Source organism: Anser anser (assembly GCF_964211835.1).
Source record: "Anser anser genome assembly, chromosome: 1".
Classification (NCBI taxonomy): domain Eukaryota; kingdom Metazoa; phylum Chordata; class Aves; order Anseriformes; family Anatidae; genus Anser; species Anser anser.
The window spans coordinates 60,954,056-60,979,116 of NC_139720.1; the positions used below are offsets into that span (position 1 = coordinate 60,954,056).

At 41.5% G+C, this 25,061-nt stretch overlaps 1 protein-coding gene across 8 annotated transcripts in view; it reads left to right on the plus strand.

Annotated features, from left to right (window-relative positions):
• KIAA1549 overlaps positions 1-25,061 on the plus strand; it is a 144,378-nt gene that overhangs the window by 52,738 nt on the left and 66,579 nt on the right. For 5 of the 8 annotated variants that reach the window (XR_014587458.1, XM_083846393.1, XM_083846387.1 and 2 more), the window contains exons 2-6: positions 12,566-15,304; positions 16,737-16,825; positions 22,047-22,112; positions 22,645-22,822; positions 24,379-24,509. Coding sequence is in view for 7 of the 8 variants with exons in the window: in XM_083846393.1 (XP_083702519.1) it covers positions 12,566-15,304; positions 16,737-16,825; positions 22,047-22,112; positions 22,645-22,822; positions 24,379-24,509 (3,203 nt within the window). In the remaining variant the exon portion in view is untranslated. The remainder of the gene's footprint in view (positions 1-12,565; positions 15,305-16,736; positions 16,826-22,046; positions 22,113-22,644; positions 22,823-24,378; positions 24,510-25,061) is intronic. The other 3 variants (XM_083846389.1, XM_083846391.1, XM_083846392.1) reach the window with 1 other exon arrangement.

Here is a 25,061-nt window from a genome sequence, read left to right on the forward strand (position 1 = left end):
GACCTGTGAAAGGCCAAGCTTTATCATCTTTTACTGGGGCAGTTCTTTTCCATAGGAAAGTGTTTCTTCTTGAGAACTTTTTTTTAAATTGCAATTTTTGAGGCAGTTGCTTATAAGATTTTGTTTTGGGCTATCTCATCTTAGTACTACTTTCTTGGTTTCAAAGGTGTGGGCATAAAGATATGATGAATAACATTATTTCCTGGGATGTAGGATATTAGGAAAAGAATGCATCAACAGTTAACCAGTATCTTTAATTCAGATCTTCCACTTGAGAAAGGGGAAGAATCCCAGTGTGCTCTAAGCATGTCTGGTTGTACCTAACGTGCTGTCTTGTAGCTGCTTCTCCTGAAGCCAGGAGTGAATTCTTCAGATCTGTAAGGGGCATATCAAGCTACATTGTAAATGCTCCATTTCAAGTATCTGGTAGGTTACTGTATTTCTTTCCCCTTTCTTTTGAACCTGTTTCACTTCAGGTGGAATTATTGTGAACAGTTGTGGTGGTTTGGTTTCACACCAGTAGGCAGCTCAGCTTCACCGTGCTGCTCTTACTCCCCATCTTCAGAAGCACAGGGGAAAATGCAAGGGAAGAGCGACTCATGGGTTGAGACAGGGAGATTGATGTATTGCCTATCAGCGGCAGACTTGAGAAGTGAGAAACTAAAAGCAAACTAAAAACACCTCCCACGGGATGCCGTCCTTCCCAAACTGACCCTGTGGGGGCTGCCCACAGGCAGCAGCTCTTCAAGCACTGCTCCCACACGGCTCCGTACCACGGGGTCCATCCATCCCCCAGGAGCAAACTGCCCCAGCATGGGTCCCCCACGGGCGGCAGCTCCCCCCAGACCCCCTGCTCCTGCGTGGGCTCCTCTCCACGGGCTGCAGCTCCGGCCCGGGGCCTGCTCCTGCGGGGGCTCTCCATGGGCCGCAGCCTCCTCCAGGCCACATCCACCTGCTCCACCGGGGGCTCCTCCACGGGCTGCAGCGTGGAGATCTGCTCCGTGTGGGACCCATGGGCTGCAGGGGGACAGCCTGCTCCACCAGGGGCCTCTGCACAGGCCGCAGGGGAACTTCTGCTCTGTGCCTGGAGCACCTCCTGCCCTCCTGCTGCACTGACCTTGGGGGCTGCACGGCTGGTTCTATCTGAAACAAAACTGGGTATTTTAACACATTTAGAATAGGTTACATATGCAATCATTTTCATTTAATTCCTGTTATTTGGAAACATCATGAAATGCATAAGCTTTTTTTTTGAAAACCAACTGAGGAACTCTATAATTATTTTAAATTGTATTAAGCGTGCAGTAGAGGAGAACAGAGTAATGTATTTGATCAGAAAGCAGTCTATTCTATATTTTGGAAAATTGTATCTATTTATTTGCTTTTATATACAAATAAAAAATACGCATCAACTTTGCCTGTGGTTTTATTCTTGGAACTCACGTCATGATTCTCAACAGAAGTGAATTCTTGCTTACCCATTGTTCTGCCTCTTTCTTTCTTACATCTGTAAGTTCAATACCTCCTTCCCCTTGGACTATTTCAGAAAGGGAAGGGAGATGCTTCCAAACATGTGGTACCTTGTGGAGAATGCTGTGATCAGCCCCATACACACTACAGAGGCCAGTTTCAATGCAATGATATTTTTCAAGTAGAAAAGTCAAAGCAGTTCATGGCATCATAAACCAGAACCCCAGTTCCTAAATTCAGTTCAGAATGTAATGGGAAGCTCTTCCAGCTTCCAAAAATACTATGTACTGTCCTGTGGAGTACACCGTAAGGAAGGAGCCCCTCAGCACTCCACTAGGTTAAACTTCAAGGTTCTCTGAAAATGTACATCAGATGATACAGAAACAAACACAAGTCTGAATTAAGAGCAGCATGCATTCTTCTAATGATGCATAGATGTCACTGTTCTTAGACTTATTTTTTTTACTACTTTTTCCTCAGATACTCTGCAGCCAGGATGCATCCCAACCCTGTGTTTCTCTATTTTTTTTTTTCAACATGCACTGGCATCAGCTTGGTTTTAACTAAACCTGCAGTTCACTAGAGCAACTTCAAGTCCTAGCCATGTTTTTTTGTTAGTTTGTTTGTTTTTAAGTGGGAGTAACTTTTACAGTGCTGCCTGTATTAGATGGAGTAGTCCATACAGGTCCATGATTAATCAGTATGTGTCACAATTTATTCTTCCTCACTGACTCCTGTGTCCATAGTTTTACTGAGCAGTGATGGAGGCCTTGTGCAGCCTCTCACAATAGACACTATGGAGGGCAGGAGAAAGGGATGACACAGGAAGCTTAAGGACCAGGAAAGCTCCTAGCAAGGATGTAGAAGAACTGTCTATCCAGTGTCATCATTCACGTATGCAAGAATTTGCAGCCAAGCTACCATAGTGTTGATAGTGGTGTGCAGCGGGGTCTTGAAAAGCCTAGTCAGAAGGGGATGCTTTATGGCAGCCAAAGTGAAAAGTGTAGAATGATTTCTGATGAGAGTGACAGACTTAGCTATTGTTAGCTGCATTTGCATGATGCCTTGCCAACGGCCTCTCCTCCCACTTGCTTCCAGGAAGAGAAGATATTGTTTCATGCTGCTAATAAATATCACTTATAACAAAAATGTCTTTGCCTAGACTAGCATGGCCGGACTGTGGCTTTTCAGTTTCTTTAATGCTTGGTTGTTCTTACATGTTTAATGTTTCTCTTTGTTTCATTTACTCTTTGCTGGCAGTCTTGCTTGGGAAAGGTGCCTAAATAGACCTGTTTTGTGACAAGTTGTTTCTATTTCTTATTCGTCTTGTGTATGTTAAGTTTTTAAAAGGAAATTCTCTAATTTTCCTTTTTTACTTTTGTCTTTGTAGTGTATTTCCCAGTAAACTAATTAGGAAGTTTTACATTATGTTCCTGAAGTAATATCGTTCCTGTCAAGAATTTTGTGATCAGACAGCTCTGTAAAGCAGGGCTGTGTAATGCTTTCCACTCCCATACGTTTCCCTGCACTTTACAATTATTTCATTATCTTTCTGGTTCTGCTATACGTGATTCAATTAAGATTACTCTCCTTAGATTCTTTTTCTGGGTTATCTCTATATTCATTATTTCTAACAGCAGTTCCCTTCCTTTTCTGATGCATTTTGCTACTTTTGTTAATACATAGTTTATTCATTCTTTTGTTGACTGAGGCTATGAAGTCTCTAGGGCCCTGCACAAACTCCAGTTCTTATCACAGGATGGTCTTGTCACCAGGCAGGATATGGAAGTCAGGACCTGGGGATTTCAACATTCACACCTTCATTCTGTGAAGTTCCAAGAACCGCATGCACCTTGAGCAACCAAGAGTGCTAAGAAGACCCACACCTTAATATCTTGGTTGGTACTGTATGGCTGATAACCTGTGGTCTCAGAGCATCAACTTCAGTGCTGGGAAAAGATGATGCAACCTTGCTGGAGCCAACAGAGTTGAACTGATTTGTGTCAGTCGTGAGCTTGGCCCCAGGTCTGACAGCACGGACTGCAGTAGCTCTGGATAAACAGTTTCCAGGGGAATGCTCTGGGAGCAGTGATTAGGCCTCTTGCATTGCGTTAAGGGCATGGAAGAAAAACCTTTGGGCAAGTTTTTCCTCTAACATGTTAATGCCTGTGGTTTCTTGTCATCATAGAATCATCTAGGTTGGAAGAGACCTCCCAGATCACCGAGTCCAACCTCTGACCTAACACTAACAAGTCCTCCACTAAACCATATCACTGAGCTCTACATCTAAATGTCTTTTAAAGACCTCCAGGTGATGGTGACTCAACCACTTCCCGGGGCAGCCCAGTCCAATGCCTAACAACCTTTTCAGGGAAGAAGTTCGTCATGTTGTGAGGATGTTACTAAGGAGAAAAAGACCAGAGTCAATTGCTAAATCTTGAGATATTTGTACAAGTAAACATCTTATTTGATATAATTATTCTTAAATCTAGTGCGGTTTCAGGATCTCCCAACAAAGATAGCTGCAGTGACTTTAAAGTATTGAACACTCAATACATAAACCTAACAGCCTGTTAGGAAGGAGCAGAAAAGCGTGTGGTTTGATTTTTTTCTATTTGAAATAGTACTCATTACCTTTTCCCTCTTCCCTAATGATTTTTCAAGGAAAGTAACTTTTGAAAGTTCTTTGGGTATGAACTATAGCAAACGTTTGACCTTTGATACTGTGCAGTGAACACATAAACTTCCTATGTATTTATAGGGTTGAGTTTTTTGGCTTTTTTTTTGGGGGGGGGGAGGGGGGGAGGAGGAGGAGGCGGCTTCTCATTTTCCAAGTGGTCTCAGGTCCATTAACCCTTGCAGGCTATGGAGAAAAATCTTAAATAAACTTACTTCAAACCTGTGCTTAAAGTGACTACTTCTCACATTTCTGCTCCATCTATTTGCACATCCCTTTTCTTTCCATGTTTACAGCTCACAGTGAGCACTTATTTTCAGCCCCAAAGGCTTCTTGGTAACTGGGACTGTTTTGCTCTCTCCCAGCTTTTTATCATCTCTTTTTTCTGTGAAGTGCCTTGACAGGATTCTTTCTTGTGTAACCTGATTTGCATACTGTCAAATGCTGAGTACAGCTACTAAATGCCTTCATATCTGACTGTGGAAGAGCTTACCAGTATTATTTACTTATGCATATACAACTGATTGCGAAATGGAGCATCTACAGATGTATTGCCATGATCTCGGCCAGGAGCAATGGTGTTTGTAGTTTTGAATTCAATACAGAGTGATGTTGGTTGAAAATCGTATCTTTTCAGCTTTTTCATCATCCTTCATATCACATCCTTCTTCTGAATTAGCCTGTGAAAGGAAGTGATTTTAGGTATTGCAGGTTGGGTTGTTGACTAATACAATTCTGGAGCAGCAACACGGTGCACAAGCAATGACCCTGCTGACCTGAACAACTTAAAGCGCAGTCAAGAGTATACATTTCCTTTGTCAGCACGGCCCAGTTAAGAATATATGTCAATGAAGAGAGTCCCTGTGGATAACTGGGTTACTAACAATACAGCACAGGCTCTGTTTTAATTAAAAAGTTGTGCTCGACTTCAGGCTCTCTGTTTTATTTCTTTTAGGGATTTTTATAGTGGTCACACAATTGAAGAAATAAAAATTACTTTGTTTTAAGGACAGCTTTTCCTAAAAGCATTTGTATGCATTGGGTGCAAAAAAATGCTCAGTGATAGGTGTCATCTGTAAAAAGAGAGGCTAATATAAATTTAATCGGTCTTTTCAAAAGCTTCCAGTATCTGCATTTTGGGGGGGCACTGCAGTTTTTAGCCTAAACAAAGCTTTTCAGTAGTTGTTTAGTTGTGTAAAAGCTGACACAGGCTCTTCAGAGATGAGAAATCAACTTACTTTGCAGAAAGTCAGCGAATTAAAAATAAAAAAATATATATTTTTAAGTGGAATGGGGGAAGAGTAGAGGAAGAAAGCTTTTACTTTTTTTAAAAATAAAAAAATAAAAGAATGACCATGGTGAGCAAATCTGGCGAGTGTTTTTCTTAGAATTAACGTTTGCAAAGCCAATTCAAGTTTGTGTGTACTTTATCCCTGACATATGGCTTCCCACATGATGATGTCACATACAACTGAATGCCAGAAAAGTGTGAATGCTCCCAGCACCAGCTAGGCTTTCGGCTGTGATTTGATTTGCAGCTTTGTGTGCGTGCACGGCTGGCCGGCTGCGTTAGAGCACGGAGCTCTGCACGAAGCTGTTGTGTTCCCCTCTTGTGGGTGCTGGTCTGTAGGAATGCATCGTAGTCACAGGAGGCTTCTGTGTTTGACATCATCTCTCCTATTTTTCTTCCCCCAAAATGTTTGAATCGATATGGCTAGATTTGTTTTCTCACCGTCAGTGTGAGGGAGTGACCCTCAACTCGAGGCATCTTGATGCTCTGAAAGCTTTATGCGGTTCCATGAGCGAGGGTTTCTTGTATGTTTGGGGTTGCACATATCTTGTAGTCGCAAAAAGCTGTTCTGTAAACAGGTTTTGTTCCCAGCCCACTTGTTACCAGGCAGAGTTTTTTCAAAGGCAGTCAGACTGTTTGGGGGGTGGTTCTTGCTGTGTTTTTGTGTGTGTGGGGTGGGGTGGGGGTGTTTGCTCTGTCCCTCGTCTGTGCGCTCTCCTGTCCCTAGCTCATGGTCTGCTGGTGTGTTGCTATCTTTTGCTTTGTGAAAAACTTCCCTTGAGTCGCAAGGTTTTTCCTCTTCTGTGCGAAACAATGTGTTACAGTGGTATTAGATTATGAATTTTTTATTATTATTATTATTTTGATCTACCAGTTACTGTAAACTACTAAAGGGTCCTCTTCTGCCTCAACAGTGGATATGTTTGGAAGATTCCTGGATCAGAACAGACTGTAAATTTTCTGATAAGCTGTTCGGTGAAAATTGGGATCCCAGTCTGCCTATTGCTCTTTAGGGTGATGGCTATCAGCAAAAGCACGGCAAAGGAATTTTCTTTTAATGTTGGGTAGGGAAGATAAAGTGACTGATAGAGGTTCATTGATGCATTCATTTTGTACTGCAGTCTGTTTTTTAATGTAATACTTGATGAGGAGTGCCTTGATGTGTTTTTTGACTCAGAGGGGTATGAAATGCAGTTAGACCACCTTCTACTAACCCTCTTCTTTTACAAAGTCTTCATCAAACTCTGCTGGCAAGCAAGCGTTTGTCTTTGCCACTTCCCTTTGTGCTTTGGTGCATCTTTTCTCTTTGTGTAGGGATGGGAACTTATGTTCGTTTGCTGTGCAGGAGGGGGAACTTCTTGTAAACCTGCACCTGGGTAGCAGCTGAGCCACATCTGTTTGCATGTGGATGAAGAACAACTTCAAGATGTTCCTCTTCTTTTTTGGCTATGTATTGAAACCTGGTGTGCAAAAGTGAGTGAGCATGTAAGTAGGTGCCTGCTTTGTGGGCTTCCTAGTAACGGTATCATTTTTCTCTTAATGCAGCCTTTTCCATTTGTGGTGGATTTTTCTTTCCGCCTTATTGCAGCGTGCAAGACTGCTGTGACTTAAATATTTTATTTCTTTACTTTCTATCTTTTAAGTCTTTCAGGTAGTAAAAGCAACTTAAAATTTGCAAGCACACGTGTTAAACAATGAGAGATGCTCTGGATCTTCCACAGTATGAAAATGAACATCTCTGAGATCTCTGTGTAATGGCTGTTAGGCCTCCACATGCTGTTTGTCCCTTGTGCTTCCCAGTTGCGTTATCCGGAGGGAGCATTGCACACGTGCAGCACATGGTCCAGGAGCAGCATCTTCCAAAAGCTGCTGAGAGCCCCACCGCGGAACTGGGCTCCCAGCCCCGTCCTCTCCCCGGCTTTTGTGTGCTGGGGTAATTACTGTGATTGTTCAATCCCTGCTGAATGCCTCCCAGAGAAGAAATGAGATGGCTTTTCAGCTGCAAATGCTCTGTGACTGGTATTTTCCTACAAGCCAGACACCTAAGAAATTAGTCAGAGGCTTACACAAGAGAGCTGTGGGTATTTTTTGCAATGACCTAATACATACAAGGCTTTTTTTTTTTTTTGACTGAAGCCGAAATAAATGCTGTTAAATAAGTCAGAAAGTTATTAAGTGTTAAGCCATATGAGGAACAGTTTATGATTTTTTCAGATATATTTGTGCCTATCGTTCTCTTTACCCTTGGGTGGTCTCGTCCCACACTACATTCTGTTATTTCAATTTCTTATTTTCCGGTTCTCAAACAAAAAGATGAATAGTGGTGGATGGCAAAAAAAAATTGTTGAAACTGTCTTTGAAATATGACATGCTATTCTACCACATAGTCAGGGAGCCATTTCATGTGATGAAAATTACTAGTGAGTTAATAGCTTAAATTTTAATAATTCGGAAACCACTGTTACCTAGTCAGTTAATAGGAATTTCTTCATCATACTTGGAACATCTGTAGCTTTGGTTGCTGGTCTACCTAAAACACCTCTGCCTAAACAACGGGTAGCAGTAAAAGAACAGCTTTTCTCCTTGCTTAAAAATAAAGACACTAAAATATAATGATGTAGATCACTGTGTTTATATGCAGAAGATCATTTTCTTAAAGTGATTTATATTTTGAACTACTTTTCTGGCACTTTCTAGTATTTTCAGACTTTACCTAGCCATTACATAGTTTGTCAGCATAACGGAGCTATTTTTTCTGTTCACAAATCTTAATTTTATTACAAGTAAAGACTACTGTGTATTCATTTTTTTGATGTCTGCGTCTATCATCTATAATTTAACAGTTTTGTAAGACTGGACACTACCTACTTTTAATCGGTGGCGGTAGTTGTGATAGTGTACAACTACCACATTTTACTAGGAGAGTGCAGAAAAGTGATGTGACTTTCTTGAAGTTGCATGAGAAATCAGTGGCAGAGATGTGATTACATCTTGGTCTTGTATTTATAAGGGTGTGTGTATAAATATATATTTACATGTATTTATATATTTTTATATATATGCAAATGCAGAACATCTTTTTTTACTTTATTGTAGGGTATAGAAGCAATATTACTCTGCAGAACTGCAACTGCAGAGTGAATAAAAACCGTGTTTCTCTAATTGCTTCCTGGAAAAATAACTAGCCTAGTTCCTGGGTGATACTCGCACATGGTTTTCTGGCAATCTCAGGTGGTGTAGCTTGTCACCAAAGAAGTCTACGGACTGCACCAGTCCTTTGCTACAGTCATGGGGAATTGCTGTGCTGGTATTATGGCATTTGCAAATTCACGAGTCTCAGCTGATGTTACTGTGCGTAGCATGCAGCTTTCGGGCTCGTTGAGTTCAGTGACAGGTTTCAGTGCTTATGAATTGTGTTTAAACTCTCACCTGTTTTTGTGGGCAGCAGAAGCTGCAGAGTTCACCACCCCACGCACATTAGCATGCTGCTTTTGCTATCACTCCTTCTGGTGCCTGAATTTCTTTGTCTGAACTGAGGCATTGTCCTGGTGCCATCTGTGGCTCGTGTGGCCACTTCCACAAGTGTTCTCCTTTCTTCCTCTTTGCCATAGTGTTATCAGCTTTGTGGAGTGTGGCTTGCCTGCTTGTCACCCTGTCACCGTTGCCTCGCTCAGTGGCAGTGCAGTTGCTGGATGGTGAATCTGTCACCCCACAACAACAGCTGCGCAAGCAAACAAGTCGGCGTTGCTACTAATCAATAGCTTTGTGCAGCCGCGGCATTAAAACGCACCACAACATGTGCAGCCTGTCTGCTTCTTTGTCCCGTGGCGTAGCCAGATCAGCTGCTTTGCAGCGAAGAGGATGTGATTGCCATGCAGCACGCCTTCACCTCCTTCAGCGCGCTTCGCTGCTGCTCTTTGTGCGCTGTCTGGCTGCTCCCTGGCACATCTGCTGCGCGCCCCATCTGCTCTCCGTGAGCGGCGTGCGCGGTGCTGACGAGCGGCATTCAAGTAGTACGCTGTTCTTCTGGAGACGGCAGAAAACAATAATTTGTATTATTAGTGGCGTGTCATTAATACTCCCCGCTTCTAACAAGCCAGGCAAAGCAAATAATGTGGTACGTTGGCTTGCAAACTTGCCAGCGAGTTTTTGTTTCAAAATCCTATGTGCACAAGTGAGCTTCTCGCGCTCCGCTCATCTCAAGCAATCAGTGCTCTTACCTGGTCTTGTTGCTTGCAAAGTTTCTAAGACCTAGTGTGTTTTGGGAGTAGTGTTTTACTGTTTTCCTTAAATGAATAAATCTGCATTTTTTTCCTACATATTATTCTTTCAAGGAAAACATATATTGACAGATTCTCAACAAAAATCTAATTGTAAAGACAGAAGTCAAAATGGCCTTTGCCTTATGCATGTCAGTTGGATTGTAATAGCAGTGCAACTAACGCTACAGAACGTCTTTGTGACGTGTGGTCGCTTCTGGCAGGATTTTGCCTTGTGATGATCCCTCTGTCAATCTGAATAATGACAATGGGAGTTCTCTATGCATGAAGAAAGATGAAGATGCATAGCATGGGCATGTATAGGCAGTGCAATTGTTTTGTCGTTAGAATCAACTTATATATCATCACCTCTAGCTTTGGGTCAAGGATTTGTGCAGATATGTGATCACAAGTGCACTTACTAATCAGAAAGTGGACATCTTTGCCAGCCACATTAACTGTCTTGTGTAGTGATTCCACATTTACTGTGCTTACTGCATTGAAGATGACACAACTCTTGTGGAATTGATGCTGGGAATTGCAGCATGAAGCCACGATGAGCAATGAGAACTTTATCAGTGTGTTTGTCTATAATTCAGAATTCATTTAAGCAAACGCTAGGTGTCCAAAGTGTGACAAAAATGGGCAGTGTTTTACAGAGCCAGCTAAAAGGATTTGTGGTGTGCCTTTACGCACTGCATGCATACTGGGAGAGAATTGATTCATTCTGACAGTGTGTTTCATGGTCTTGTAATTCTTTTCCTTTAGTAACTCCCTGCTTACTCAAAATGTCACAAAGGAAAAACTAAAGGCTGGAAGCCTGAGTCAAAGGAAGGAGTGAGGTTAGGGAAGGCTTTAACGAGGAGAAAATGTAGAACAACTTTCTGTCAGCAAGCAGGACTGGCATCATGAACACCTGTTCAGGGTCCGTGCTTCAGTCCTGTGCTTGATGGGAGCTGCAATTTCTGTCGCTCATGGTAACTTGGTAACTGCTTGCAAAAGCCATTGTTACAGGGTGGCTGCACTGTCTGTGTTCCAGCAGTTGACCTCCCCCTTTTCCTCCCCCTTTTCCTCCCCCTTGAGCATTTTAAGGCAGCATATTTTATCATCACACCACAAAGATCATAAATCTAACAGTGCCTCCAGTGAATTTCAGGAGTTAAAAATGGATTGGGACTACCTGAGAGAGTCTTTTATGCTGCAAAATATCTTTTATGCTGCAAAATATTGTGCATGGGATCTGTAAAATAAAGTATATTATCGCATAGCTCATCTTTGATTAGCAGTGATTAGTGGTATTAGTTCTGTGCATTAATTTTTATAATTGTGCTTTCCAGATCAGGAAATTCAAAGCTTACCAGGTCAGTATTTCAGCACTTGAAAAATTGTCAGGGAATTTAGCAAATAGACCAGAGTGGAAGGGATGATGACAGCAGTTTATCACTTTTGCAAAGCGCTGTTACATTGGCAACTGTGTGTAACAGATAGGTGAACTACTCCTGCAAAGATCTGCCAGGAGTTACGGAGTTCAAGGCATCCTCTAAGAGCTTGCTAATGTAGCTACATTGAGTAGCATGCCATATCACCGTCAGGCACTTAGAACTGCGTCTGCTGGGTTTTATTTTAAACTGTTCCCTGGTGAATTAATTGGGTGGGATTCCTACCCCCGCCAGCCTTTTCAGTGCACATTGTCAGTAGGCTCCAGTAGCACTGCATAGATGCTCCAGAATGAGAACAGTAATGCTAGGGAAATGGGATGATCGGCGGGGATAGCTAATCTAAGAATGAAGCCTTTGTGTGTACCCTAGAAAAATGTCTGTGAGAAGTTTTCTGTGATTTCCCTTAACGTTCAGCTCTGAAGGCTATCAGTCATATCTAGGCATTTCACTAAAGTACTCAGGCAGTAATAAGCCTTTCCTTTGCAAAACACGTCCATGGTTGGAAAAGCCTGTATGCAGATCTCAGTAATACAAGGATGCTTTTGTGTGAGGAGGAATTACAGTCAAGTTGTGCAAATAGTATTGATACATGATTTTTGCAAGAATCTTCCTAAAATATCTGGTAAATTCATAGCTTTTTCTCCTTTGTGCTTGAACTCAGCTATTACTACTTAAGTCCTGCAAGTCTGAGCAGTGAAAGTTCTGTTACAGGTGGCCTGTAAATAAAGTTCTCCTACAGCAGGATGCAGATGAAGATGGCAGCTGCATAACAAAGGAATTTACTGCTGGCTGCTAAAGGCGAGAAGTGAAAAGAATGGCAGGCAATGTAAACCTAACTACTGGACATGTTTCATCTCACCAGATACTTGCAGTAGATATCAGGTCCACACTTGCCTTACATAAAAGGAACCCACTTCTTCATCCCGTAAATAGCACGTGCCGTTCATTTCTGATATTGACAGGAGCTGGTTATTGAAACAGAACAGATCTGCCAGTGAGCCTAATAATAAGAAATAATAAAACTGGAGGAAATGAAGTGATGCTAACGGAAAGCAGAAGACCTAAACTAGGTCCCTAAAGATACAGAGAGTCTTTCTCTGCGTTGTACCCTGTTACCCTTTCTGGTTTGTTTACTTTGGGAGCCTGTGAGCTGATGCACACTATAGCCTTGTGTAGGTAAGAGGGAGCTGCTCTCCGTCCTTCTGTGGGCTTTCTGTGGTGCTGCTGTCAAGGGACAAGTAGGTGCAGAGTGAGAGGAGCTCTTGTGGTCCTGGTCAGTTCCAGGGAACAGGGTTTCACAGTGGAACTTATTTCTTGTGCTGACTTGATCCTTGAATTCTGCGTAGCAGAGATTTGCTCATTCCAGTATCAATACTTGTGCTAATCTGGTGGTTTTTTTTCTTTTTTCTCTCTTTCCCTCCTTATTTAGATGAGATATCCATGGAGCAGCGAAATTTTTCCTTTTTCTCAATGGCCTCAAAGGTGCACCAAAGCATATCAGGCAGCAGGACACAAATGGCCTTAGCAAAAAGTACTTTGGAGTCCCAAGAAAGTAATTTCCTTCAAACAGTTTCATCATCAGTTACCACTCCCCTTGATGTGACTTCATTTAACCAAGAAGAAACGATCAGGATTTCAGAATGGAGAAGTATGCCATTGTTAGATGTCTCCGTAACAAGCAATGAGGCATTCTTAAGTGACGATGAATTTATTAGCTCATTTCCAAAGGCACAGTGGACTCCTCCACTGAAGTCTTCTGCAGTTTTACCAGATCATCAGTCTAATACAGTAGAGCCACCAAGAGAAGCATTAGAAACTCTGTTGCTAACACCTTCATTATCTGTCTTTTTTATACCATACGAAATCTTGAAAACAGCACAGCAAAAGACTCCGCTAAGTGCTGTCCCTAGTCACAGTAACACTCTCACAGAATTGAAGCCTTTTGTACCAGATAGTGAAATTGTAAGTTCAAGCAGAGACTTGCTGTTGCACCCTCCAAATACAGATGTTTATTTCACTCCCATTCCTTTAGAGGAGGTGGGTGAGGTGTGGGAAAACGTAAACAGAAGTTTAACATCTCTGCTTTCTGAGGCAACTTCACAAGAACCACCTGTCCATCTCCAGTTGCTGGACAGAGATAGCCATGTTGCAGCAGATGCTACAGCACAAAGTATAGACCCAAATGGTGACAATTACACTGATGTCAGTAGCCGGGCAACAGCAGTGCTCGGTGTAAGGACCTACCCTGCTCCAAGCAGTCCCTGGGCCACACCTGCTGCTGCAGCAGCCAGTGCTGAGCCCAGTTTGTTTGCAATCAGTCTTCCACTTGCACCTTTCCCTGGTCACTCAGCTGTCGTTTCTGCTGACGCTGGTACGGTTCTTAATGCCAGCTTGTTTACACACCACTTCTCCAGTACAGCACCAAATTTGCCTGCTGGTTCAGAAATACCAAGTCAACCTGAGCTTGTTAGTGAGCTCATAAGCCCAGTGCCTTTCACGAGATCATACAGTTCTTGTTTATACTGTGACTCGGTTTCACTTCTGCCAGAGGCAGGCTTCGCTCCAGAACACGATGTGGGCTCAGGTGATTACATCGAAACCATGTCAGTCCAAGCCTCTGAAGTACAAGGAGTAACTCCATTTACAACTGTAATTACCGATCAGTATGAGTTTGATGAGCCTACACCTGAGATTTTTGATACTTCTTTTCCATCAAGACCAGTTGTTTCATTTTCTTCAAGATTTGCAGAGATCCCTGATTCAAGTGTGTTTTTATCAAGCACTGTGGGCGTTGCCATTGACGACAGAATACCTATGAGTTCTCCTTCCTACCATCATCTCCCTGGAGAGATGTCACTAGACATCTCTGCTGCCCAGTTTTCCCCCTCTGCTATGGAAACTGTTTCACCGCCACCAAGCACTGGTGCAGAACATCCTGCTGCCACCCCTGTTCTGTCTGAAACTGCGGTCGCCCCGAGTGAGCCGGTAGTGTCTTCTGCAGTCAGTCACACAACTTTTCTGGACTCATCAGAACTTAGGCCATCAGAATCAGGATTTTTGCTTGACAAGACATCTACAAGGGAAGAACCATCTTTAACAGTTTCAGATTTTTCGTCCAATCTTTTATCAACACCATTTCTGATTGAACCTAGCTACTCGTTTTTGTCGTCAGCCATGCTACACTCGTACTCTGTCGTGCAGAGTGGTTTATCAACACTCTTACCTCAGACCTTGTTGACTGGGACATCAGTACTTTATGAGGTTGTTTCCAGCTGGGACTTAGCTACTGCTGTCAGCTCTACCAGTAGCATTGAGGTTTCTCTGTTCTCTCTCGGACAAGCACCATACTTCTACTCAAATGCATCCTCTACTCCAGGTCCACACGTTCCTGAAATAATGCCATCATCAGGTTTGCATTCTGACTCATCTGTGTTTCTGGAAGCACCATCAGTATTGGTAGCGGGATCCGAAGTTGTGATTACCTCAGCTGTTACAGGAGCTACCTCTCAGTTAGAGCCTTCGCCCTCCTCCTTCCAGCCTGTGGTTCCCACCCTGGTGCTGCCTGCTTCCGACACCGAGCCTGTTACCAGCAGCGTCCTGCTCGACGAGAAGAGTCTGATCTCTCTGTTTACTCCCTTTCCAACAACTCCTGTCTTAAACGTGTCTTCATCTCTGCTCTCAACCGTTCTGGCTTCTGATGAGGATACTGGTGCTACAATTAACGCCACGCTGCTTTTAACATCCCACAGCGAGGGCAGCGCCCACCCCACAGCACTTGTGACTGCAGGCCCTGACAGCCTGATGCCGCGTGTCGATGCCAGCAGCGTCGCTCCCTCTCCTACACAATCTCCGTCTGTGATCACATCGCTCGTTCCCACACCATTTCCTCCGACTTCTCGCCCTGCCACGGGGTATGATGTTCCAGTGGGAACTGGCAGTACCAACACAACGGCTGCTCCTGGCACTGTCCCCAAAACCGCTGCCGCTAGCACCCCGAGCAGCCGCGGCACGCCTGCTGCGGGCAGCAGCCCCGGCACCTTCTCCTCCCCTCCTCTGCCCGCCACCACCGCTCGGCCCAGAGCCACGGTCCTGACCTCTGCCGCCAGCACCACCAGGCAGCCCTACGTCTGCGACATCGCGGTCCCCGATGCTTACCTCGTCACTGCTGGTGAGAGACCGCCCGCGTTTTGGTTCTGTTTTCGGAAACCACTGTACTGTGAGCCCTTAGTTAGGCTGCGGGGGTTGAATTAGCTACTTTACTATTTCAGAGAAATATAGTGTAAAATTTAGACAGCTGTAAAACCACGGGTCTATCATTTTTTTCTTGAAAAGAGCAGAATTCATTTGTACAGAGTTCACTGTGCTAGTGAATTACATAGACATTACACAGTGAATGAAACTGCCTTTTAAAGTTGCTGATACGTATATACAAGTACATATATTTGAGGCTGCTTTATCACTTGATTGGTGGAAAACGAACAATATTCTGTTAATGTTCTGCCAAATGTTCTAAGTTTCTCCTTAAAATTGATGCTGTTGTTTGCATAAGGTCCACATGAGGTAATATTTTAATATGAAAGAAAAAAATTGACTTCAAAAATATTTTGGGCTTTGTTACCATTTTTATCATTTTATTGTCCTAGCTTATGTTTATATTTTCCCTCCTCCCATACTTATTAGGTTTGGTGTGGTTTTAACCAGAAAAAGTGACGTTAGTGTTTTTCAGAACCAATTGTCTCAGCATCTGGTTTTGTTTTTTTTGGTGTTTTCCCACCTCCTTGGCTTTTTTAACAAGGCACTACCTACCAGAGAACTAACCCGGGGCAGCTGTAGAAATGCTGTCTGCTCTGTGGTAGTCAACACGTTTTGTCCTTAAGCTTTGCTGTAATATGGAAAGCAAAATGAGAATAATCTCATTCTCCAGATACGAAGGTGAGCTGACTCTGCTGGTGAGGACGAAGATTTACTTCCACCTGTAATTTGAGTAGTTTTGTAGGCAAGTTACTGATGAGAAGTCAATGCAGACTGACAACGTGACACTTGTCAGTTGTCTCCTTGACCATTGTAAGTCTCAAGCAGACCTAAGATCCATAGGGGCATGGGGTTTTTGAAGCAGTTTCTTACTTGGTGGATATCTCTTTCAGCAATCAATGTCACGTTTGTTTACTTTTATTTAAGCAAAAAGTAGATGCATATTTTCTGTGGCTTTTTTCTGACCACATCTGCATTCCACGCGCTGCCTACAAAACTTGAGCTGTGTTATGACAGCAAGCTCATTGTGGTGCGTGGATCAGACCAAATGTGCTGCGAGTTTCAGATCCTATTTGAATGCCTGAGTGTCTCTGAAGAAGATTGCTTGACTAGAATACTAAAGACAATAGATATGGACAAAAATGAGAGAAAATAAACCTGGAGTTCCTTAAGTCACTTTTTAGGATACAGTCACAACTTTCCCTGTTTCCTTGCTATTGTCGTATCCATTTGACACAGTTGATCTCACTGTCTGCTTTTTCATGCGTTACACAATTGAAAAATGCAGTTTTGAATAAAACCTAAGAGATGAAGCTAAAGTATATTTACTGATTGACATTAATTTTCAGTGCTGGCCCCAAGAGCTGTTCTACAAAATGTCAGTGAATCCATCAGAGAAGTGCTCAGAGTTCAGTTCAGGCGATCAGTAGAGCTAGAGGTAAGTGGTATGAAGTGTGTACAAGTGCTATTTGATCACTCTAACACAATAGTGGTTTTAGTTCACAGGCTAAAACAGTGATTTAAGAACAATGTATATGATGCTAAAGCACAGAAAGGTTTATTCCAACTTAAATGTTAACTTTTTTTTAAATGTATGACTTATTTTATTTTTTACTTTTAGAATGTAATTTATTTTCTAGGGTAGATCTTTCTTGTTTTTGTCATAGCTGATCAAGCAGTGCCCTGCCACTATTGCACACCTGCTCTGACTGGCGAAGTGAAAGTGAGCTGAAAAACTTCTACTCTTCTAAAATATCTGTTACAGTGTTGTTTCTCTTGCTAGCTGATTATATGCTTAGTGCCTTAAACAAAGTAAGCCATTCTCCACCATCTTGTGCCATTTTATCTTGCAAGTGAGGTCATCAGCACTTACATGGAAAGTGGTGGAATCCCAAATGCAGGATTTGTCAGGAAAGGCAGGATGAAAAAAAATCAGGTGTGCAATGATAAGATGTTATTTTTTAAGCCTTCAAGTAGGTGTGACTGGATTTCTTCCCCTCCTCTCCTTCCCCCACTCAACATGGTAAAAGAATTTGTGCTTTAAAAAATAAAAATCCTCTCCGCTGATGTTCAAAGAGTTGTCTTTGAACAATATTTCAGTGTTGTTCCCTATCCTCGAAGTGAGTATCCACTGAGTTGAAGCTTAATACTCTATTCATCCACTTCTTCCTCAAACCCTCTGTCTGAGAGGAAAATGATCATAGAGGTGTTTTGGGGTTACATTTGTTGTGTAATCAGGTAATTCAATATTGGGGATAAAATGGAATGTTTCAATGGAATTGTGTGTAGGTTGCAGGTTCAGCTACACTTGCAGTATGTCATTTCTGTGTTCATTTGGTTGTGATAGCCCAGCACCAAGGCAGTACCTCATTTCTTGTGTGGTTCCAGCGTAATTTTCTTACTTTTTCTTTGAGTCTCTGATTTCACTTTCACGATAAAGTTAACTCATGTGCCGCCTTGAATGTTGAAAGTAAGTTGAATATCTTCATGCACAGAAGCCCTTGATGGTGGTGTCTTTTCCTGCTTGCTGATCTGTATGGGAAAATGGTCTTTTGACAGCTCCTGCCACAACCACTGCACTCAGTAATTAAACAGCTCTTGTCTGTTGTTTGAGAACATGCCTGTCTCCTACTCAGTCAAGATAAACGTGTGACAAATTTCTGCCAAGCTTCAGCCACAGTGAGCTGCCCCTATAGATTATGTTTAGTTTTGTTTCTTTTAGCAATACCTGCCCATAAGCTTTTAAGGATTTTTGCAAATTAAATATTTTTATTCTGGATGGTGAATTTATACCTTTGGATTGTGCAAACTGACATAATCAAGTAGAAGTCAAAAGCTCATGATGATGAAGCTACAGTGATTTTCAGTGACCTTATATGCCTTGGTAATATGGAAGTGCTTACTGTCACAATAGTAATGCCAGTAATACAAAACATATTGCTAAATATCTGAAGGCTGAGTAGAGCAAACATTTGATATCTTTCTTCTTTATATTTTTACCCTTTAGTCTTTCATTTCATGCCCACTATGGTCTTGCAGAGCTCTCAGTAGTGTGTTTTGGCTCTAAGGCTGCTTTCTGGCAACTGCTTTTATACATAATGCAGTTAGTCCAGCTTCATTCTTTGCAAATTCTATTTTATCAAAAGGAGAAAACATCTCCATGGAGTCACTTATGCTTATTTTATGCTAGAATGCTGCTATCGTATGAGTTCTCTTTGTGATGCCTTGGATATAGGTATTTTTGCACTAAAAATAATGTCTTCAACTCTTAACAGTAAAATACTAACCAAAAGGCTATTTTAAATAAGGAGCTGTCTATGTCAGCAAGTTTAATGGTGACGTAATGCAAAATTTTACACAGAATTGTCTTATATTACTGAACTAAATTAATCAAGCAGACCTGACTCTTGTTAGTCAAGAGTACCCAGGAACTGAGTGTACGTTTGCAAGTTATGGTGAAGCAGTGCACTTACTTAAGCTGCTCTTTTACTATGGCTTTTATGACAGCTCCCAGATGTTGTTCCCTTGTTGTGATGTAATGCACAGTAAATCAGGAGCCAGTCTTGTTAAATTTAACTTGGTAGTAACGTGTGCTTTAAAAATAAAATCCATGGCAACGATGGATATAACTGCTACTCACTTTAAATATAATCCAAGTTTAATACTGAAAGGAGAATTACTTTTTACCCCAACTTTTTCAGTTGAAACTTTGGGCTCTGGTTCTTTATTATTTCTAACATTCTGAGCTGATGAAGTAGGAAAAAAGTGAGGCAGGCTTGAATCCTGTCTAATGAAAAAACTTTTTCACAGTTTTCTTCTTAGCAAAGTGAGAATAACTGAAAATTTTAAAATTCTCTCTTTCGAGTTGGTTTCAATGCATTGCATCTGCAGAAGAATAAAACCCTATTGTTTGCCTGTTCTTTGAACCAGAGCATTTTTTGTCAACTTTCTCTAATGTAAATCTTAGGACACTTGGGTAAGATTTGTTAGACAGTCTTCAGTTGACTTTAGCTTTGTTGCACTAGGGCAAGAGGAAAAAAAAGTATTGGCAGTGACTTGCTGTAAGGACCCTGTTGCCATTAAGTTCATACAAACAGAAAAAAAGCTTTTTGTCAGCCTCATTTTTGTTAGGGATTTTTATCATGCAGTGTGATGTATGCCACAGTCACTTTGTTGCTGCATTTAATCCGGGGTTTTGGACCTGTCCTTAACCTATAGGTTTCTGTAATCCAAAATCTGTAAACCTCTGCCTTAAAAGTAAGGAAACAAGTTCACTGTCTGGCAGTTAAATACTTTTTTCAAAGATGCCACCTTGTGGATTTGCACTGGCTTCTGTAACGTTCATTGCTACTCACTGCTGCTGAAATTGTGGCTGTTACCATTTAGATGTGTGAAAATGGTGGGAGAATTGTTGCCTTAGGATCCTAATGTGTGTAGGGGCAGAATCTGTTTCATTTTTAAGACCTGCGAGCCTTTGTAGCCCATCTTCGTGAAGTTAAATGCTCCCTGCAGACTCATTACAGAATGCTTAATAAGGTGGTGGTGAGGAAATCCTTTTTTTATGTCTTCTGCCAGATGTTTGCACAGCGTAATACAGTGGTATGTAGGCATGGATTAGATAGTACCAAAGGTGCATCTAATCGAATAGTTTAGCTGACAATAATCTATAGCAAATGCCTAGGGAAAGTCATAAGAGATAGAGTAAGCAAGCAGTGATGTTTTCCCCAAATGCTTTTCTAGCCTCTAATAAACTGGGACTTAAAAACTTGCCATACGAGATGCATGTCTTGTCAGATTGGGTTTGAATGAGAGAGGCTGTATCCTGGAAACAGCAGGGTTGGATTAACTGATTTAGGAGAAGAAATGGCTGAACTTGAGAAGGTGCAATGGCTTGTACTGAAGCTTTCTGCTTTTGCTGGTGGCTCAGTTGTGCATGTTGAGTTTCGAGTGCTTCTCCAGATTCATGGCTCAAAGTATTAAGGTAAGAAATCTGTGCTTGTCTAATGTAAGAAATTGTACTTGCTTACTTGAATAGGTAGTGCTCTGAAACTGGGGTGCTTCAGCTAGCCAGTTTGGTAGCATCTCACTGTCCTGGCAGTAGAAGTGAAACCTCCAAGAGAGGGTTGGCTGGCTGGCTGGGTTTGGGAACCGTTAGAGCTGTGCCAAGAGGAGCTGTTCTCATTTGTGAAGCAAGAGTTGAGCTGTGCTTATCTATCGTAGATAACTTTCCAAACTTCTCTGTGAACTACCTTGTAAACAGCATCATGCTAACATGGCTGTATTACTTCTGGTGTCTGAATTAAGTTGTAGAGATGTAGCTTAAGACAAAGCTGCAGTATCTCAAGCAGAAATAGCTATTGCTTTCACCTACAGTAGTTCTAATCTACCTGCTTGAAAATTACACTTAAAAACTATTTTATGTTTCCATTCTTGTGGCATTACTTTCACCCAAAAAGGAGCACAAAAGGGAGGCACGAGTGTTAGCTGTTAAGATGAAGAAGTCGATGCAAAATTTCAGAGGAGTCTCTGGGTAGGTTGCTCATATTGCATCTGTGGTACACTGCAACAGGTCAGAGGTGTAGGGAGCTGAGCTGGTTATCAGAGGCTTGCTTTCTTGTCTGAAATACCTAACTATAGTCCGCGACAATAGTACTGCAGAGAGGCTGTTCTAGGCCTCTCTTCTTCAGTGTATATGGTTTTAGAAATCACCAGAAAATTGTCAGTAAGATCTTTAATTCTATCTCTTCTTTTTCTTGCTTTTAAGCAGTGTCTTGTGCAAGTAATGGTAACTTTTCGTATGTCTTACCCATTATAACTGCTGTTTTTCATTTGACAAACTGAAGCTGCAGAGATCATTTCATCCTGAGATAAAAGGATAAAATTTCAGATAAGAAAAGCTCAAAAGAGCTGTGCATATTACTCATATCAAACAAATTTGAATTCTCTGGGTCTAAATCCATTTATAAAAGCAGGATGCTGCATATATTTGTGGCCTAAGAGGAAGGAAGAAATAATGAGCAAGACAACTTTTTATTGTTGTTTTTTCTTCTGCTACTTAGGTAGTTTCTTTTGGTGAAGATCTCTTTGAAATACATGGTGTTTCTGGAGGACAGGAAAGGGCTGCTTACTGTCTCATCTAAACACCAATTATCGTTATGGTGCGCTATTGCAGAAATACCAGTAAGGAGCATGTGGATGACACTTTAAGTAGCACTGTGCTTTTCCATAAGGCTCATCTTGAAGTTGAGCATATCTGAAAAATCCCTTCACTAGTGAAAAGCCTGCAAGATGCCAGCATCTATTCATTTAAGAGGTGCACATTTATCAGAACATTTGCATCTCTGGTTTAGATTATTTATTTGTGATGCCATCGTGTTGGATACCTCAAAATACTGTAGTGTGACTGCCTCGGGCAAATTAAACAAACCATGAAGTAAAACAAGTAGGAAAAAAATAATGCTGGGGAAATCAGAGTCCTTGATATTGAGATAGTTTCTCTTAGGGAGAGAAGGCATCGCAATGTGTTTAAATAAATAAAAGCCTTCAGCTTGTTTTTACTTAGGTGACAGAATAATAATGTATAAAAGCATCTGCCTGGAAACATTTGCCTAGGTTCATATTTAACTTTCAATTTCATTTCTTTTACATGATGACTAAAGCTCCTCGGGGTTTTTGAGAAGTCTCAATGTCAGGAGATGAATTGGAGGAGGAAAACTGTAACTGAGGTAACTGCATTGAAGAAAGCAAATGGGGAGAAACATTCTCCAGAATACTTGTGTGTGAGAATTATATCCATAAAACACAGCTTATGCGTATTTTGTTTCTCACACATCACGTGTGAATGTTGCAGGATGCATTTGCTCTGCAGCACAGGCCTGAAGTGCAGAAGCTCTGCAAATGGTTCAGTAAGTAGGTAGCAATTTGTATGGGAACTCTTACGTGCTGCTGGGGAATGCAGACGAGGTGGAGTGCCACTGTGCTGTGATGTGGTATATGGAGAAGTACTGAGGTAGGTGTGTTGCACTGGAGACTTTCCAGTAGGTGCTCTTAGTACAGGGGAAGTGCCTTTCTGATGCACTGGAGCAGAGGCTGCGAGGCACAGCGCTGTCAGAGTGTGTGTGTTTCTATCTCTGTAAAATAAAGATTGCATTTTCTTACATGTTGAGGTCTAAGCTTTGAAATGCCCAGGACTCTATAGATCTAAAGTGTTGATGCAAAATTTCACGTTGAAGATTTTTTCTTTTTTTTTTTTTGTAGGTTTATAAAATTTCCCCGAAATATGCTTTCTTGGTGACATCAGGTACTTTTGTTTACACGGCGATAGCTGTCATAAATGTGCTTGTGAACAGCAGTCTTCTTCGTGGTGAGAGCCCCCTGATCGTCTCGCTGCATCCTTCTTTCACCATGCCTGATAACAGATTCCAGGTTCAGACAGGTGAGTTCTTCCTGACGCAAAGAGGAGGAGATGTAGCTTCATACTGATTCACACTTCTTCACTTGCGGAGAGTTTTGCGATAAGGACGTGAGATCAAATAAAAACCCTGTGTTCCACTGCTGTGAGCATTCACTCTTGGCTGTTAATGAAGTACTTGCTGTAAATAATTTGTAGATAATTAATCCTGTAATTTTATGATTTTTTTCAGGAAAGTTTTCTTAGCGAATTGCAAAATACGTATGCTCTTTTCCTTGTTTCATATTTCAGTTGATGGTTCACTACTGAAACAAGTGAAAGGAGTTCACATTCTTTGTATTGCTTTAAGTGTTAAGAGTATTCTCATGTTGCAAAGCGAGTCTATTTTCAGTGGCCCCTTGCCTGTCAATAGCCTGATCTCCACTTCTCTTGTAGCATTTTACAAAGATGAGAAGACCAAAGCTTGTGGGAAACACTTGTAGAATCACAGTGCGGCTACGTTGTAATGCTTGACTCACGTTTTGGATTATGTTTACCTTAAATTACGCTTTTTATAATTTTCAGTGTAGGAGAATCAGTGAGCAAAAGGATTGCTCATATAGCATTCAGCTTTCCATGACTGCTGTATGGCAGCAGTCCATGACTGCTAATATTCTAAAGTAACATATTAACCATGTAATGGTGTTTGACTGGGTAATGAGACGGTAACAGGAATTAAGTATATGGGCAGTAGAGTACGTGGACGTCAAACATAGCTGCTTTTATTCAGGTGTTTCATGTGTTGTTTCTTCTGTGTTAATATATGAATTGTGAAACATCAGTTCTCTTGTGTGTGTGACATCTTTTTCCACTGCTTAGCATGGTTAAACAGACGATAACTGCATTTTCTTGTCTTGATCTTTGTATAATATTACTATTGGGATCTGTGACCTAATGATAGCATTTCTTTGGGTAAGAATATATCAGGAAATGTGCAGATAGCTATGTGCATAGCTAGAGGTCTGTATGCCTGCACACTCTTTCTTTCCTGTGCTCATTCTTTCTTTCCTGTGAAAGATTTTAAGGTGTATCTATATAGATTTAAAAGATTGGCTGCTAATTGGTTATTTTGAAAGTGTTAGACTGATACTGATGTGTACAAATGGATCCCGTATGTGGTCTTTTAGATAAGCTAAATATTAAATTTCACTCTACAAAGAAATTTGTTACTATTTTCCTTGAGATTTTCATTGAACTGTTGGGGTAACTAAGGATTTCAGTGTGGCTGATTCAGTGCTCCAGTCCTTTAGCAAGCTTGTATGCAGCAAAGGTCTTTCAGTATATAGGAGGAAACAGTGGGTATTCTGTCAGTAGTATCGTTTGGTAATCTAATTACTGCTGCAACAGATACTAGTAAGTAGAGAATTTACTGCACCTGTGCAAAATGTATTTCTACTGTGTTTCTACCCAGGTTTTCATTGAATATGTCCTGAATTCCATGAAAAATTGCTAGCCCTATGGAGTGAGGATTCTCTTGCTCATGTTGTTCTCTCTCATGGAAGTACTTGTCTGTAGGAATAATGTGTACCCTTTGCCTTCAGTGCTTCAGTTTGTGCCTCGAAATGTGGATATTGGGTTCTGCGACTTCAGCCAGCGCATTGAAAAGGGGCTGACAATGGCATTCATGGAGGTGAGCAAACAACACCAGGAGTTCTACAACTTCACTGTGCAGGTAAGAAGAAAAATGCTTTGTATCTTTGCCTTTTCCTCCTCACTTCCAGTTGTCCTGTTTAACACAGCTGGTAAAATGAGCTAGGTGTCCCCAGACTACTACTTGCTATCTAGATCATGTAGAACAGTGAGGCTTTGTCATAAAGTCATTTTTTTCCCCTGCAAAATAATTTGAACCTCTCGTTTCAAGGTTATTGAAAAGAAGATCCAAGAAGATCATGATGCATATCAAGAAGCATTAGTGAATATAATAGGAATATAAACAGGCTTATACTTTCACATAAAGGCTGCCCCAACCCTGATCAAACTCATTCTCATTGGATTTTATTATTACAGGATAGGGTGTGGTCAGTATGTTTTTGTTGGAAGACACCTTTCAGGTCTTGTTGCCACTCAGGGGATCCTATTAGGAAATACCGAAAGACACACACTGACTGTCATTATATGAGCAAACATGCTAGTTGCTTCTGAGTTCTATAAATGCTTATATGTATATGATGCCACTGTCTGTGGCAGCTGCTACTGGAACTTCATGTGTGAAATGTATTGAGTA